Source organism: Epinephelus fuscoguttatus, linkage group LG22, assembly GCF_011397635.1.
Source record: "Epinephelus fuscoguttatus linkage group LG22, E.fuscoguttatus.final_Chr_v1".
Taxonomy (NCBI): domain Eukaryota; kingdom Metazoa; phylum Chordata; class Actinopteri; order Perciformes; family Serranidae; genus Epinephelus; species Epinephelus fuscoguttatus.
The window spans coordinates 9,170,343-9,187,212 of record NC_064773.1 but is presented as its reverse complement, the minus strand read 5'-3'; the positions used below and the strand labels follow the sequence as shown (position 1 = coordinate 9,187,212).

At 42.2% G+C, this 16,870-nt stretch overlaps 1 protein-coding gene across 2 annotated transcripts in view; it reads left to right on the top strand.

Moving 5' to 3' along the window:
- lin7a (lin-7 homolog A (C. elegans)) overlaps window positions 1-12,379 on the top strand; it is a 68,231-nt gene extending 55,852 nt beyond the window's left edge. The window contains exons 4-6 of one of the 2 annotated variants that reach the window (XM_049566915.1): window positions 787-996; window positions 1,434-1,645; window positions 7,615-12,379. In XM_049566915.1, the coding sequence (XP_049422872.1) occupies window positions 787-996; window positions 1,434-1,645; window positions 7,615-7,639 (447 nt within the window). In that variant the 3' untranslated portion in view covers window positions 7,640-12,379. Of the gene's footprint in view, window positions 1-786; window positions 997-1,433; window positions 1,650-7,614 lie in introns of both variants that reach the window. The other variant, XM_049566917.1, reaches the window with a different exon arrangement.
- The last annotated feature ends 4,491 nt before the right edge of the window (window positions 12,380-16,870 follow it).

Sequence of the window (16,870 nt, the reverse complement as noted above, 5' to 3'; positions counted from 1 at the left end):
TTTTGACAACAAAAAGATCCTGTTTTGACTTGACCAAGTTATGGTGGCACAATCAAGACTGAAAATGCCTTGGATGTCAGGCTAAAAAGCAGTCGCCAGAAATGTTGCCAATGTCTCATTAAAAACATCCACTTTTGGTGGCACAATCACAGCTGGAAATGCTTCTCTTGCTATTAAAAAAAAACAACTTAAAAAAAACAGCATTGTTGTCTGTTGGTCTGGAACAGTGGTTTGCAGTGGTCTGCAGCTTGGCAGCCATCATGGGAAACATACAATGCCAGTGCCTTTTTCTTCTTGTGACTGGGCTGAACAAATGTTTGTTTGTTTTTTCTTCTCTTGCTTTTCCAACGATGATAAATGTATATGAGCACTGAAGTTCCTTTGGGACCTTCATTTGTAGCAAAGGCTCAAAGATCGACATACTTTTGGAGCTTTCAGCTGCATCTAATGGTCTTTGGGATTAATGTAGATTTCTGTATTTTACTTTTACACTTTTCTGCATTTGCAAGTTACTATTAAGGGTTGTCTTTTCCTGGCTGTGAACTTTTCTTTAAGCTCCACTAATTAAGTGTTTTAGGCAGTTAAGTTTAGGGCTCTAGCACTGAAAGCACCCTAAAATGCAACCCTGGAGTTTTCAAACTAAAATGGGGTCAGATGTGTTTTGTAGTGTCTGAAAACACTGGAGTAGTGTGGACATTACATGTAGTGAAAGTTATGGGCTTTAAAACAAAAACGTGTTAGTGTGGCTGAAGCCTAACAAATCCCATCTTGCTTCTCTTCTCTTAGGCCACAGTTGCAGCCTTCGCAGCCAGTGAAGGTCACTCCCATCCGCGGGTGGTGGAGCTACCTAAGACGGAGGAAGGACTGGGTTTCAATGTGATGGGCGGCAAGGAGCAGAACTCACCTATCTACATCTCCCGCATCATCCCCGGAGGTGTAGCCGAGAGGCACGGCGGCCTAAAGCGAGGGGATCAGCTCCTTTCTGTCAATGGCGTGGTAGGTCTAACCACACTTAACATTTTGATACAGCTGGTGTGGAACGGAGGGAGAGTGCGGATACAATTTTCTGTCCTTATTTATTATTTAAGCCTGCTCCCAGAAAGATATATCCTCAACTGAAATATTTTTGGCAACGTGTCACAAGATGGAGCACTGTTTAATTTCCAGTCTGAGATGCGAGTCAACAGTCAGGAGAGCTGTTGAGATCAAAGTGCTGCACATGTCTTGAGTACGGAGCAGAAACACTTCTCCAACTGCAAGAGGGACTTGAATAACTCTGACTGTAAGCCTGCTGGTTTTCACAAAATATCACAGGGTATTAAAAAAAGAGGAAATATCCTTTTTCTCCCTAAGAGGAGTTACTATTTTTAAGGCTATATTCAAATCAGCTTCCTCTTAAAATCCCACTCCCTCTGTCTCTAAACCCCCTGTAGAGCGTGGAAGGCGAGCACCACGAGAAAGCAGTGGAGCTGCTGAAGGCGGCCAAGGACAGTGTGAAGCTGGTGGTTCGCTACACCCCCAAAGTGCTGGAGGAGATGGAGGCTCGCTTCGAGAAGCTCCGTACGGCCCGGCGGCGCCAGCAGCAGCAGCTCCTCATGCAGCAGCAACAACAGCAGAACCTGGCCTCGCAGCAGAACCACATGTCGTAGGTGAGGCGCTTCATTGCTTTAAGGGTGAGGGGTGGGGGGGCGGCGGACACCAGGAGCACAAGGTAAGGCAGAGAGGAAGAGGCATGGCATGAATGAAAAGCCAATCTCAAGATTTAAAGCAGCAATACGACATTCAGACCATGAATATAGCAGCAAACAGCTATTTGCTGTGTAAATATATGGAGGAATAATGCATGGCGTCCAGAGCAGAGAGTGACGTCACGAGACCTCTGTGCATGTTGTAATCTGAGCCTCTCCATTTTGTTGTGGTAGACAGTCCCGCCGCATGTGCATGTTAGTGCATGTGAGCCTCTGTGTGTATGTCCCTAAGCGCTGCCACTCTGCACTGAGCTTATATGGCGGTTATCGCTGATAATGCAGTCTCGACTCACGGTGGCGGGACGTCATTGTCATGGAAACGTAACGCCAAGCCTACAACCTCCCCCAAGCTTAACACTGTTAGCTCCGTCAGCATTGTTGCCATTGTTAGCACTGTTTGTACTTTAAGCGCCGTTAGCTGCTAGCACCGTTAGCTGCTAGCTGCCTGCTCAGCCACCTCCAAGTTAAGAGCTGTGTGCGCTCATTTACTGTCTTTCTGAGAGTTAGATGAAAATATCGGTGTCACTTTCATAGATGGATGCTAATAATGGAGCTATAGTCAGCAGGCAGTTAGCTTAGCTTAGCATAGAGACTGATAGCAGAGGATAACAGGTCGCTCTGTTCAAACAGAATTGTAAAAACAGTTTGTGTAGTTTTTTTCAGCATGGAAATCCGCATTAGTCTGTTAATACATAAATACATGTGCTTAGTAAGCTCTAGAAGTGCTGGTAGGTTCATTTTTTATTTTTGGGCAGAGCCAGGCGAGCTGCCCCCCCCACCCCCGCTTCCCGTCATTATGCAAAGCCAAGCTATCTGTCCCCTGGCCGTAGCTTCATATTTAGTAGACAGATTTGAGAGTGGTATTGATCCTCATATCAAACTCTTGGCCAGAAAGCAAATAAGTGTATTTCCCAGAAATGTCAAACTGCTTCCCCAACATCTATATTACCCACAACTACAATAATGATGAAATATTCAAGTGTAAGTGTAAGTTAGGAGTGGACAGTGGATGCAGATATCCACATACCTTATTACCTTTTTGTCATTTTCCTCATGAGCACGTGCAACGCCTCAGACCTAGACCTCCCAGCTGTCCCAATTTCAAGGTGACCTGACTTTTTCTGTCAGAATACGCTGCTGGCAGAATTCTAATCATCTTCAAAATTTCTTCAGAAATCTTATTTACTGTACAAACCTTTTATAATCTATGTATATTTATTATTGTACACCAATCCTTGTAACCCTTTTTATGTCTCTGTGCACGCAACAGCCGTAGTCAGAATGCAGTATGTTTACAGGTTATTCATCTGTCCCATTCTTGTGAACATAATATCTCAAGAACACTTAAGGAAATTTTTGCTTCAATTTGGCACAAACGTCAACTTTGACTGAAGGACAAACTTGCTAGAATTTGGTGGTCAAAGGTCAAGGTCACTGTGACCTTGCGTTTATCTTGGTCTTGAGGGAAGTTCTTCAGAATTGGCACAAATGTCCACTACGACTCAGTGATGAACTGTTTAGATTTCAGTGGTCAAAGGTCAAGGTCACTGTGACCTTTTCTGCATCTCATTCTTGTAAACACAATATCTTATAAAGGTCTTGAGGGAATTTCTTCAAAATTGACCAAATGTCCACTTGGACTCGGTGATAAACTGTTTAGATTTTAGTGGTCAAGGGGTCAAGGTCACCTTGACCTCGTCTGTCTTATTCTTGTGAACGTGATATTTCAAGAATACCTTGAGGGAATTTCTTCAAATTTGGCATAAACGTCCACTTAGACTTAACAATGGACTTATTAGAATTTTGTGGTCGAAGGTTAAAGAGGACCTATTATACTCATTTTCAGGCCTTTGTATTTGATTTCTGGACTCCTATAGAGCAGCTACACACGATTACCTGCACACAAAGCTTTGTAGATCTTCAGGACGCTGTGCCTCTCGCTGCACTCCTTCCTTGTATTTCCTGCATCCCGCGAAAACGGTCTGTGTAATTTACTCCACCCCCCGGCCGTCGCCTCCTGCCGAGCCCACTCCGCTGTGGTTGGTCACACTCTCGAGGACTTCCGAAGGGCTGCCGAGCACTCCCGGCATGCCTGGGCATGCCCATATAAGTAAATTCGGCACACATTAACGTCACACGGACTACACTGTTTAAAAAAAAAAAAAACTGTAAAACACAGCGTGCAGGGCTCACTTCCAAATGCACGAACCTCATTATTTGACGCGTTGGCATCGTTTAACACGAGTATGCAACATTGAAACAACATTTATAGGTAAGAAAAGAGGAAAAGCATAATAGTTCTCCTTTAAGGTCACTGTGACCTTTCATTTATCTCAGTCTCATGAATGCAAAATAAACTTTATTTTGAAGTACAATGAATATCCAGCACAGAGCTTTTTTTTAAAGTGCCGTTTCCTGCTGTAGCGTGAGTGAACAACAGACAGCTACTTGACAGAGACAGCAAACTAGCTCAACAACATGGCCAAATGCAAGTAAGAGGCTGAGTGTATGCAACTGTGTGGACCTCGAACTAATGATTAAGGAGAAATCTGGACCCCGTGGCTGGACCAGTTGGAAACCACTAATCTAGATCACCTTACACTCATGTGTTACTTTCACTAACAGTTCCATCTCGTTGTTGGTCCCAGCAAAGAAATTTCTGGTCTCACTATTTTCTGTAACTAAGCAACCAAGATCAGACAGACAATCTGCATCCTGTGCACATCCACACATGCATGTCCTGTGTACATGAAAGGTCATGTGATGTTTTTTCATGTGTGATAGTGTGGACAGAGATTATTTCTGCCTGCATGTACAAAGATTGTTTTCGTTATAAAATGCTGTTTTAAAATGAAAACGTGTTGTTGTGAATGTGTCCTGAGTGTCCAGCTGCTCCAAGTGTCAAAACTGACATATTTTACAAGCATACAGCTACAGAGGAATATAGGTGGAGAGAAATGAAGTGGAAGCAGGCTCAGCTCTCCTTTTGAGTTGTATTCGCCATGCTCTGCTTTGCCTTGAAACCACTTATATTGGCTCGTGTGCAGGTAGCAGACATTTACATCCCAGCAAGGAGCCTTTAAACCTCAGTGGTATCTTTTGCAAACTCAGCGGCTGGTATCCTCTGTGCAAACTTTACTGCCTCTGCTGTGTTCTGCCAGTGATTCTGTTGTAAAGGCTGTAAATTATTCAAGCTTAAACTGATTACATCTGTGGCTCATGCTCTGCAGGTACGCCGAGAAGTAGATACGGCCTGCAATGCTGTTAACTTGGAAGCTACAACTGGAGTGAGGGTCTGCACACACACCTCTGCTTTAGACAATATTTTCACAGTCCAAATTTAGAACAAAGCTCCGTGCTGCCTGTCAAACTGAAGCACACTTTCACTGTGTGAAAATAGCAAAACTTAAAAGCAAGAAGAAACTTTTCAGACACTAATCACACCATTAAGCTAAATCATATCCTGCTACGCTTAATTCTGCCCAGGCCTTTCGAATTATTTAAGCGATTCCCCGACGTATTGGAGGCGGGCATGTGTCCAAGATCTCTGTGTCACTGCCCGTTTGATGCTAAATCCCCCAAGCATATCTCTTGTCTTGCACTTGGCACAGCGCAGCTTGGGAAGGTATTTGGGAGCTTGTAACAGTGTGTTATGGTGGAGCTACAGACAGGGAACCGAGCAGGGATCATGTTTTATCAATGCCGGCATGCTGACCGCAGAGATTTGCTTTGTCGGCCAAGAGGCTGCTGACCAGGTGACACGCACAAGTAGACAAGAATGCAACATAAGCCGCTGGTTTGCCTGGTATTCATCTGTCTTTGTGTCTTTGTGTCTCTTTGTCCAAACACAAACGCCTTACATTACAGCTGAAGTGAGGTTTTGAAGACGGCTTTAATCTCCCGATCAATAATGAGTTGATGAATAAGAATGAATATATAAGAAACGCTCCTGAAAGTTAATGTGTTAGTTTATAAAAGTGTTTTAATGGGGGTATTTTAGGCAAGGTGACCCACCTCTACATTAAAAAGCTGCAGGAGACGCTGCATATATATGCAGCATTTAGTCACCCAAACCACATCAACAAAACCCTACATAAATTATCATAAGTTTTGAGGCAATATAACTTTTTGGTTTTACTACCTTGTCTGGCTTCATCAAAGAATTACTGCTGTAGTCTGAAAAACTATCACCCCACTTTTATTTAGAGCCTGTATAATTCTGCGTCGTGCTTTGGTTCCCAGGGTTTGTCTTTCAGCAATTTATTGCACGGCAGCAGCATAACCTCCTTCTAACTGTAGTAAAACACTGCATTCACAGGGTCTCGCTTGCATAAATGCTCCCTGTGCCTGTGTTACGCAATGAACAGAGTCACTAAATGACCCATGCTACAGTGGCCAACATTGTCTCCGCACTCTAGCGTTGCGAGCAACACAGCTGCCCTGACAAATGCCCGCAAAAATTTGTCCTCTAATTACAGAACACTTTAGCTCTAACACACAGTCGACAGAATAAAATGTTGGCGTTGTTCATTTCTGCACACCGTGGATATGTTACATTTGTACGTTTCAGGCATATGAGGTAGTTCAGGTTACATGTATAGGAGCTGAACTGCACTTTGTGCACTTCCATAATTTCGTGCAACCTTATACCCACTACAACACCTGACCCAACCATCCCTTTGGGGACATACATGGGATTGGTGCAGAGATGAATATTGGTCTTTCTTTGACAGTTGCTCATATGGGAGGATACAAGCACCCGCTGTTGTTAGTACTGTTGGGCTGTTAGCATCACTGATAATGCCGTTCCAACTGGATGACAGGAGTGGGTCACTACGGAAGCACCACTTTCTGGCCCACCCTCCCCAATCCCCAGGTCGCCATAGTCACTATGAGCTAACCCGCATTAACACTGGTAGATCTGTTGCACTGCTAGCCGTCACCATTTCAGCTCAGACACCTCTAAGTTTGCCTGTGATGTCTGAGGTGAGAACTTTGTCCAAACCTGGCCTGAATTACATATATTTCATAGGGGGAAAGCCCCATGGTTTGGATCCACTCCAAAATTTAAGGGGTTCTTCCTTGGCCCATGCAAGTTTCATTAATATTGGGCTTGTGAGTTTTTCCATAGTCCTGGTTACAATAAGACCAACACACAAACCAAACCAAATTCAGGACCTCCTTGATGGAGGTAATTCAGGAATAGCTTTGTGGCTTCCTTGTATTTGGCTTGAAATGTAGGGTAGCGTGATGGCCAAAGACTGCCTTAAAAGCTTGAGAGTTTGGTTCGGTTGAACTCGAGTTCATTTGCCCCCTAAGTGTGGTTCATTTGGGCAGGTGTGAACACAGCAATCACACTCAGGTGCGCAGAAAAACAACCAGACCCAGACCTTCTTGAAGAGGTTCAGCACATCCAATGCATCAAACACTGTTTTCTAGTTGGAGCCGCGCCTCGTTTTCAAACTGTATGGTTTGACTAAAATGAACAATGACAGCAATATAGTCCACGATGAGCAGCGCTAAAATCAACCTGCGTAGTTGTCCCTCCATTGTGACATTAGAAAGTGTCACATTTATCTTGCAAGTGTACTCTTCTTCAACGTTTGCTTTACTTCCTGGATTTTTCCCACATGGAAATTCTGACCAATCAAGAGCAGCTTTCTCACACAAGGCATTTGATCTGGTCCTCTTGTAAATGCTGCCGTGAGAACATGAACCAACTCTAGGGAGTTATACAACAAAGCAAGACAACTATTGGTCTGAAAGCACCCTTAGTCTTTGTAAAAATCAAGTTTCTATTAGTCTGAAATGTCAGGAAGCTTTAAGGCATCGCTCTCAGCTTGTTTCTCCTTTTCATGATCTACAGGTTGTTCCAAAAGAAGAAGAAGTGAAGGAGAGCGAAGAGGTGGATCTCAAAGGCCGCCTGTTCATTGTTGAAGATCCCAAAGGAATCTCTCCGTCGTGGAGGAAACCAACAAGTGGAAGACTCTTTTACTTAACTCTCTCCCTTCCAGTGTACCACCGATTACTGAGCAAAAACAAAGAGAGCCGTTTGTCCCGAAATTGGTGCTTCGAAAAACAAGTATGAGGGAGGCTAGCACTGAACGTCGTCCATTTTAACTTTGTATTCCCTTTTATAAGTTGTTGACCCCCCCCCCCCCCCCCCCCCCCCCGGTTGTGACTCTTATTGATTCTCCCCTTTATCTTGTGTTTGTTGTTTTGTTTACAGTCATCCATTTTTGATTGCTTACTGACATCCATTACACCGTTGTGGCACCTTTGCCATTTTGCCATAGATATCATTTGTACAGTGGTGTTTCTATTGATTCTTCAACTGGTGCTCGTGTCTCTGTATGAATGACCATCGGTTTCTTTCTGTGTGTGTCAAACTTGTCCTGTTTTGGATAAACGTGAACTCTTTTTTACCTTCTATATTGTAGCAGGAGAAGATTTTTGTATCTTGTAGGTTTAGCAATAACACACATTCTTCAGTTTTTACATTTCGCCACTAAATTCATGATCGGATCCATGCATTATATACAGAGTTTAGGGGATAGGTGCACATGTAAATCACTGTAAAGCAAAACTGGGTCTTATGTACTGTAAGGCAGCTTCTGTGTCCAAATCTATCCTCTGTGCCATTTAAAGAGATTATTGATTTACAGGTGGCATGAATAATTAATGTGCAATAATTATTGACAGACTTTGTAAGCTACTCCCGACTGAGATTTATCCAGAAATTATATGTCACCGAGAGATTTTAACAAGGTTCAAATCGACCCTCGGAAATGTTAACTGTGTCCTGACAGACAAACAGAATGTCACCAGTTTTCATTTGAGCAGAGCGGCAATTAAAAATCAAAGAATTACGTTTATTTTTCAGACTTCTCTATTTTATAGTTCATGAAATCAGAGATTTAACATAAAGTTTTATTGTTCCTTTTAAATATTATATGTTCTTTCTAAGACGTGCAGATTATTATTATTATTTAAAAATCTATTCATTGTATTAACAGCTGAATACTAGCACATGTAGATCTGTTCCCTGCGTTTCTGTTCAGACAATCATTTTTGAGAAGTTATGAGACTGAGTGGAATGTTTCGCCTTCTTTTTTCCTCCGTACCTGTAAGGGAAATCTGTTTTTAAGCTAAAGTGGTTATCCTCCACGTTTACTTTTCTTTCCATCTTCGGTGCTAAGCGCTCCTTGTTGTGTTTGTTTTGCGCTTCACTTCTTTGTGTCTCTGATACCTTCTTGTTTTTTCTGACTTTTTTCATTTTCTGTAGGTGGCGCTCTTTTCTTCGTTTATTCAACCGTTCAGACTTTACCTCTTTTTCTGCTTCTACTTGGCATAAACAAATCCCAGTGCTATTAAATCAAGGCTAGGACACGGTACATGATACATGGAGTATGACACATGCCAACCTCGTCTCATGGAAATACATGAAATGGACACAAAGTTCTAACAACTCATTACATGGTGGCGGGCATGACATTCTAAAATGATGCGCTGGTAACAAGAAAACAATGTTAACACAAAGTCAGTGAGGATCTTTTCTTGTGGTAGATACACAAATTTAAGCCCCCCTTTGCTAAATAAAAGTGTTTCTTTTGTATATGTCCCCTAAAATGTCTGACCTTGACTATACTGAGCTGTATCAGTGCAAAGTTTGTCACTAGAGAGGTGTTTTCACATTCCTCTACTGAAGGAGGCGACGTCTGTGTGCTTCCCTAAAATCTGCTGGGCAAGCTAAATTAGCTACGTCATGAATATGAAAGCCTTTCTAAGCCGGTCTAATGCAGGAAACACATATCGACAGGGAACAGACTTTGACACAACAACGGCAACAAAACCTAAAAAACTTCCAGCTGTCAGCAGACTCATCAGTACAGGGTCCGGATTTAACGTTAGCTTAGCTAAAGTTTTGACAGCAAACATGTTTGAATGAGCGGTTTTTGGATGTAAACTGAGTCCTGGAGCTTCCTTTCACTGTCAACCAATAAACCCTACTGCAGCAGATGTTATTGTATGTTTCATAAACACTAACGCTCAGTCAGCCACCTCCAGTTAGCCTACAAGCTAACAAGCTAAGAAACAACAGAAATAAGATGCTAGCTACACGTAGCATCCTGATACATCTGCTAGTCACTAACTTTGGTGCACAACAGGCTCCTCGTCTGAGTCTGAGTCTGACTGAGGCTCAAGCATTTAGGGCTAAATCTCTCCAATGTTTCCTGTAACGCTAATAGTAGCCATTTTGATGCACAACAATTCTCATTGAGGGAGAAAGAGTAGATCTGCTTCAGGCCCCTTTACAGAGTGTTTTTTTTTTAACTATTATGTGGGCAAACCACGTGAAGTAAAATATTAGTTTCAGTATTTTAAAATGTGTCTGAAGAGGGAATTTAAGTATAAAGAATGAGAAAGTCACATAGGGCAGCTGGGAGGGGTATTGTATGTGTCACAGAAACAGACTTTCAACCAGGAGACTGCTGTTTGTGTCTAATGTTACACCAAAAGTCATCGTAAGTACGTGACTTTACGGACTTTACGTCACTACGTAAAGTATGAAAGTTTATGTCACTTAATTCAGTGCGTAGATATTTTAACCAAAACCACGATCATTTCCTTAAGGCATTTGTTTGTTCTCTAAACAAAACCAGGTGTTTTCTCTCCCTAACCTAACTAAGTACGTTCTTAATAGACTTTGCATTGGCATTGTTTTCACGCAGCACATCTCATGCCCACCACCACTTAATGCCTTGTTAAGATGTTGCGTCCATTTCACAATGTCTGTGAGACTGTGTTGCACATGCACAATCTAACTGCAGCAGAGATGTTGGAGGGTTCTAGCAGAAATAAAGGGATGGTACTGTTCAGGTGCTCTTTGGGTGCGCTCAGTCTGACAGAACTTTTTTCGAATGGATAGCGGCCAATATAAAAAGCAAAAGTTTTCAAATAGAAACCTACAATAAGACTATTGTTCCTATGAGGATGAAAAATAGGGGATTGTCCATTGTTCTGACAGCCCAAAAACAAACACACATTTGCAGTGTGTACATCTGGAAACCATAAATGCATTATATTTGTAGTTAGGTTTAGGTACAAAAATGCTTAGTTATGGTTATGTTTTGGCTCAAACATCCAAGTTTGGAGGCACCAGGGACAGGTTTGGTGAGAAACACCCAGATTCGGTGGCTCAAATTCAGCTGGGAAACTCTACGCAGGGTCAGTAGAAACACCTGGGATTGGTGTATTTTTGGAGAAACTGGACTATGAGACAAATGCAATGGGCCTTTGTTGTTGGAATAACACGCTATTGTAGAAATGGGCTTTCAGTCCAATGGGACATTTCTTGGACTAATGGGGTTTTGGAATTTTGGGCCGTTGGAAAAATGGCATGACACCAGATAAAAGACTTGAGTTTTATTGCGAATTGACATTAAATTTAAGGGTGTCTCACACCAAGTAAGGCCACTCATGACTTGCAGATTAATTTAATGACATGGTCTGCTTTCCTCATACCTTTATTTTTTGTATAAAATATATCCTCCTGAGACCCAAACTTTTCTTTGGCTTGCATTTTAAGTCCCAATGTCCTCAAACAAGTTCTTCCTAATTAACAGTGTCTTGTTACCGTTGCTAAACTTGGTCAAATTTGTTGCCATATCAAACTGCAAACATTATTAATCACAAATAAACAAGTTTCAACCATAAAATGTGATCAGGTTTTGGACCTTGTCCACTTCTGTGTCGGGATCGGCTGCAAACTGACTTGGCAGAGATGGCTGCCATCTTGTTTTTACATGGATGAGTGTGTTGTGCTCTTACAGCCACTAGATGGCACAAAAAGTGTCCACAAATGAGGACAACAGGTTTAAGTTAAGTAGAATGAAGTATAAGGTCAAGTAAATCCAAAATGTGGGACAGGGTCTCAGGAGGATATTCTGACCCAAGGCCGGCAGCAGATGCCTCAATGAAACAAATGAATTGTCCCCATGTTCTGTGATCGTGCGCCAGCTATTGAGCGTCTCAGCAAGTACAGACCAGATTTTACTGCGCATGTGTTATACCCCAATAATATGACGCGATACGATATTGTTCCTCTTAGCCAGCTGCATAAATCCAAAACATAACATTACTTCCTGTATGCCGGAGGATTTTTATTCCCCAGCTGTGTGTTAAGAACAGAGAATGATAAGCTGTCATGAAGTTATTAAGTTTTTATGAAAATGTTGCCGATTATTCCTTTATGGATTTACAGAAAATGATCATCTCCATCTTTAATCCCGTCTGATCTACATCACATCTAATTGCACAAGTCCAGCAGAATGAAATCCATGTGTCACGCTGCCAGATATTCCCATTTCATAAACAACCTGTGAGCACTGAGGTCACCTAATGCCAGATCTTTTGTATTAGGTGACCTCTGGGCTCAGGGCTCAAAGGATATTCACTCACTCATCAAGCAGAACATCTCAATTCAACAGATCCCTTTTTGTATCTTTAAATCACAGGTACTCTTTCTTAATTGACTTACATTTTTGAAGCTGATGGTCCTGTACTTACCGTAAAGATAAAAAAGACAACAAACTGTTGATATGCAATTGTTATACATACTATATTTGTATAAATAAATCTATGTGCTTGTGTACAGTGAATGCTTTGTTGTGCCTTCCTTCGGTATCCCGTACTTCATCTTTATGGTCTCATTTAGCATTTAGTCGACTGTGAACAGGAACACCAGCAATTATGTTGCCAGTGTGTTGCCCAGAGAGGTATTGATTTGATGCCTACTGAATAATAGCAGAGAAGTAGATCAAAAATATGGATTTACTAAAATACAGATGGTTATGTCCGGGCCCTCCCCAAAGAGATAGAAAATGATTTATTTGGAAAGGTTTCAGAGGTGACACAGAGTACAGCTGACTGTGGTGGTGTGCACTGCAGGAGGGAGTCTGAGTCGGCCTGATCGTACAGACGAATTAGCAGTTTAAAGAAATACTTCACCCCCCAAATGATCTTGACCATGTGTTAAAGTAAATCTGTTAAGAAATCTTCCTCACATGCCTCTGGTGAATGAAGAATCCAAAAACAGAGAAAATCCTTGATGAATTGAAGTCCTAGATGACCACACAACTTCTGCAGAATAATCCAAGTCACATTTATCCAGTCATACGTATGCTCCATACTTCCCAAACAGACAGCCCTTTCTGACAAGGAAACTGAAAAGGACCATGAAACCTATCTATCGTCGCTGTCTGATGAAAAACACGTATCTCCACTTTTGACGATTTTGACTTTCTACGTGCTTTGATGGGCACTTCTGACAGCCAGTGGAGATACGTGTTGAATAGATGATGTAATAGATATCTTTCCATTGGTCATTTGGATATCCAACGCTAATGGTTGCTAAAGAATATTATGGACACTCCATGCATTGTAGAAATTCAAAATCGTCAAAAGTGGAGATACATGTTTTTCATCGGACAGTGACACTATGCTCTCCTCAAAGCCAGACTCTATTGACAGAAACAGGAATTTTACCGCACTGTGCATCAGAGCTGCTGGTCTACCACTGCCTTGTGTGGTCTGTTTCTTTGTGTACTTGTGTGGCTTTAGCCCTTTTAACACAGAGATCGCAATATAGGGCTGCTATGAAGTCCCTTTCTTACACCTCATTTGCATTTTTACACAGAACCAAACAACGGCAGCATGGTGCTGCTGCAGTGGGTCATTATAAGCCCTGTTTCCCCCAAACTCTTTCAGTATGGTACCTTTGGAACCAACAGTAACCCTTCAGACATGGTAGACCCTAGAGTTTCCACCACAAACAGTGCTCTTAAATGTGGGCGGGGTTGTTGTCACTCACTGCTCCGTCCAGCACTCACTGTATTTCCTCCTTTATCAGTCTGCACCTTGTTTATCGTCCACAGAACGAGGCTGCACGCCGACATTTTCAGAACAAAATAGAACAGGCTGCAGTGAGAGTCTCTCTACACGGGATATTTAGAAATAGCAGGTTTGTGCATTTAGTCCTTCTCAGGCAAGTGCAGTCGGCCGGAGCCCACAGGAATGACACTTTTTCTCCGAGGGTTCGAGTTCACATCATGTGGTCGAAATTCATTTCTAAGCACTTGAAGATCCACTCATTACTAAAAGTGTATGTCGTCCAAGAGAGACATACACGTTACAAGTTACGATCAAAGTTGTAAATTTAAGGTGTGCTGATTGATTCACGTCGTCACCTCATGCACTGAGTAGCATTACAAGTTAACGTTCCACCTTAAAAGTTGCCGGCAGTCGCCCCAGTCAATTAAGTTATTTTTTTCTCCGACTCCAGCTGCTGTGAGAGGCAGCAAAACATCCTTTATTTTATAGTTACAGTTTACTATAACTAATCTTTTGATATTGTTTTGTTGTTAAACAGATTTTTCTTTACAGAGTTTTTGGATTCTTCGCTCACTGTGCAGGCATGCGGGAAAAATGTACAAATGTACAAAGGATCAAGGGGTGGGTGTTCCTATAAGCACTAAGTGATGATGTTTTTGGCTCAGACTCTGGTGTACCTTTTAATGAGCTAAACGTTGTCACATTTAATCAACTGAGTCTTAAATTACTGAACTCTTCCCATAAAATAATCCCCATATGTAGATTTTTTAATTAAGAAATTAAAGAGTATAAACTCCACTTTTTGGATTCCTGAACAAAGACCCCTCTGTTTGATACTCAGCCAAATACCTGTTGAATAATCACTGTACTGACAAAAATACAGCAGCATAATGAAGTTACTAATTCTACAGTAAAAACAGAGATGTGTTAATTCCTCATAACAATGGCACAACAGCTTGTCACTGATTGTTTTCAGTGATCTAAGTGCAGCTGCAGAAGGTGGAGTGATTAAGCCTTGGACACTGAAATGTCCCTCTGAAGACTCGTCCAGGTTTTTAGCCCGGGAACAGAAAGTCAATGGCCTTTTGTTAGCGCAATACAGAGAGCAGACACTGAAACTAATAAAGAGACTCTAGTAAATGGAAGGTATTAAACTCAAACGGTGACAGTAGAGGCACGAAGCAGGGCTGTTTTTTCACCGGCGACGTGTTGTACATGGTGTTATGTGCAATAAAATCCCTGCTGGAGCTATTCTCCACCAAATAACCAATCCTGGAGCGACTGACCAAAGCCTGAAGTGACAAAACTGAAGAGTGCAGGTGACATTAATGCAGGTGACAAATCCCTCACCCCTCTCTATGGCTGTTAACCAGGAGCAGAGGGAGTAACGCCTCCTCAGGATCACATAGTAACCACCAAAGGTTTAATTCTGAAAGCACAGATGATAAAACAATACATATCCTCATCAGCCTCTCTACAGTAACTAACACTTATATTATATTAATGGTGTGAAACTACTTCATCATCACCTCCTTGATCTCTTTTGTAATCTTCCATCTACACCTTCACGCCCTGAAATAGCAGCACTCAGAAAACTGTGTGTGTCAACGCTCTGCTTTTCTCATGCTGTTAACAGTGATATCACTCAGGCTGCTCCTTATAACTGCAGTGTCATGTCCTCAATATGAGGTGGTCTCATACGAACAAAGCCCATGTTCGCGGGTCTGAGTGGACTCAGACTGGCTGCATCAAAGGTGGAGGAGGCAGATGGAAGATAGGTGTGACCAAAAGTTTTACAAAGGCAACAGGAACTCAAAAAAAAACCCCTTTTTATTCAAGGTTTGAGCGAAAAAAGCACAAAAACAGGTCCGCACACCAGAAACTGCTCCTTTTGGAAACTTTAAACGTATCACCATATGTGACGTTTCGGGCACCAGCCCTTCATCACACATAAACAAGATAAGAAGACACACCTCTATGATGTACAACCACCTAACAGATCATGTGATAACACATGTAGCCAACAAGCGGCAGTGCCAAAAACTGCAGTTTGTTGAATGGCCACTTGAGGCAGGCTCCAAAAGCGAGTCGATCCCCATAGACCCCCATGTTAAAATGCTCAACTTTACAGCAGAAATAAACATGTTTACAGCCTGGTACAAAAAACGGTTTTGGTCTCTAGAGCTAATTTCTCCTTTCATGACAACTGTACGGGGGGGTGAATTTTTTTTTATAACTCATCCATTTAAATTTGATTAAGTCTTAAAGTTGTGCATAATTAACGGCGTGGTCACTTTGAGTGACAGGTGGCGCCATCACGGGTGGCTAACTAGCCGCTGGCTGGCTGCTAGGCGTCATCTCAGCTAATTTGCAAGTCACTGAACCTGACCTCTCAGCCGTGTTTGTGCCCTTTGGATATTTTGTTTCGTGTGAGGGAGCTGGCACCGAGCAGGAGCATGAGCGGGAGCAGCCAACACCACAGGGCTAGCCAAAGTAGCCTACCTTTTTAGCCTAGCTTTTTAACCTAGCTTTTTAGCCATAGCTAACTTAGCAGCTTCAACGAGGTGGGCGTGTTTAAGCAACCAGGCTTCATTTGGCCCGCCTCTTTGCCCATTTTTGATTGGCCAGGAGTTGGGCGGAGTCAGGCACTGCCAAGATGGCAACGGCCAGAACTGCCTACTTTGAGCTTCAAACCCGCTCCTCAGAAACCAATGGGTGACGTCATGGTGACTACGTCCATATTTTTATACAGTCTATGGTAGCTGTACAGAAACAGAGTACAACACACTGCAAAATCAGTGCAAAATTACACCCTAGAAACATTCACATTTACAAAAGGCCAGCAGTGCCGAGAGTGACTTTTTACCTGATGCCAATGCCAATGCAAATTCAAGGTTAAATTGTAAAAAAAAAAAAAAGTATTTTTGAGTCTTCAGTTTGAGCAGGAAAAAGCACAACTGATGATCACGTAACAAAAACAAAGAATCACACAAAGGCTAAGTTCACACGGACACAGATGGTTTGGTAACGTAGCTTTTGTAATGTGTTTCAGCCTTCGTAAAACTGTAAATGTACAGTTATTCTTCCACTATGCTGAGTAACAGTGTCATCACAATATACAGAGGTCACTGCTGCCTTCTGGTAAGAGTTATTTGAGGCTGATCATTGGCCAACACGTTCCTTTTCTGCTTCTTTGTGTTGCTTCAGGGTTAGTTATATCGCTGCCTGTG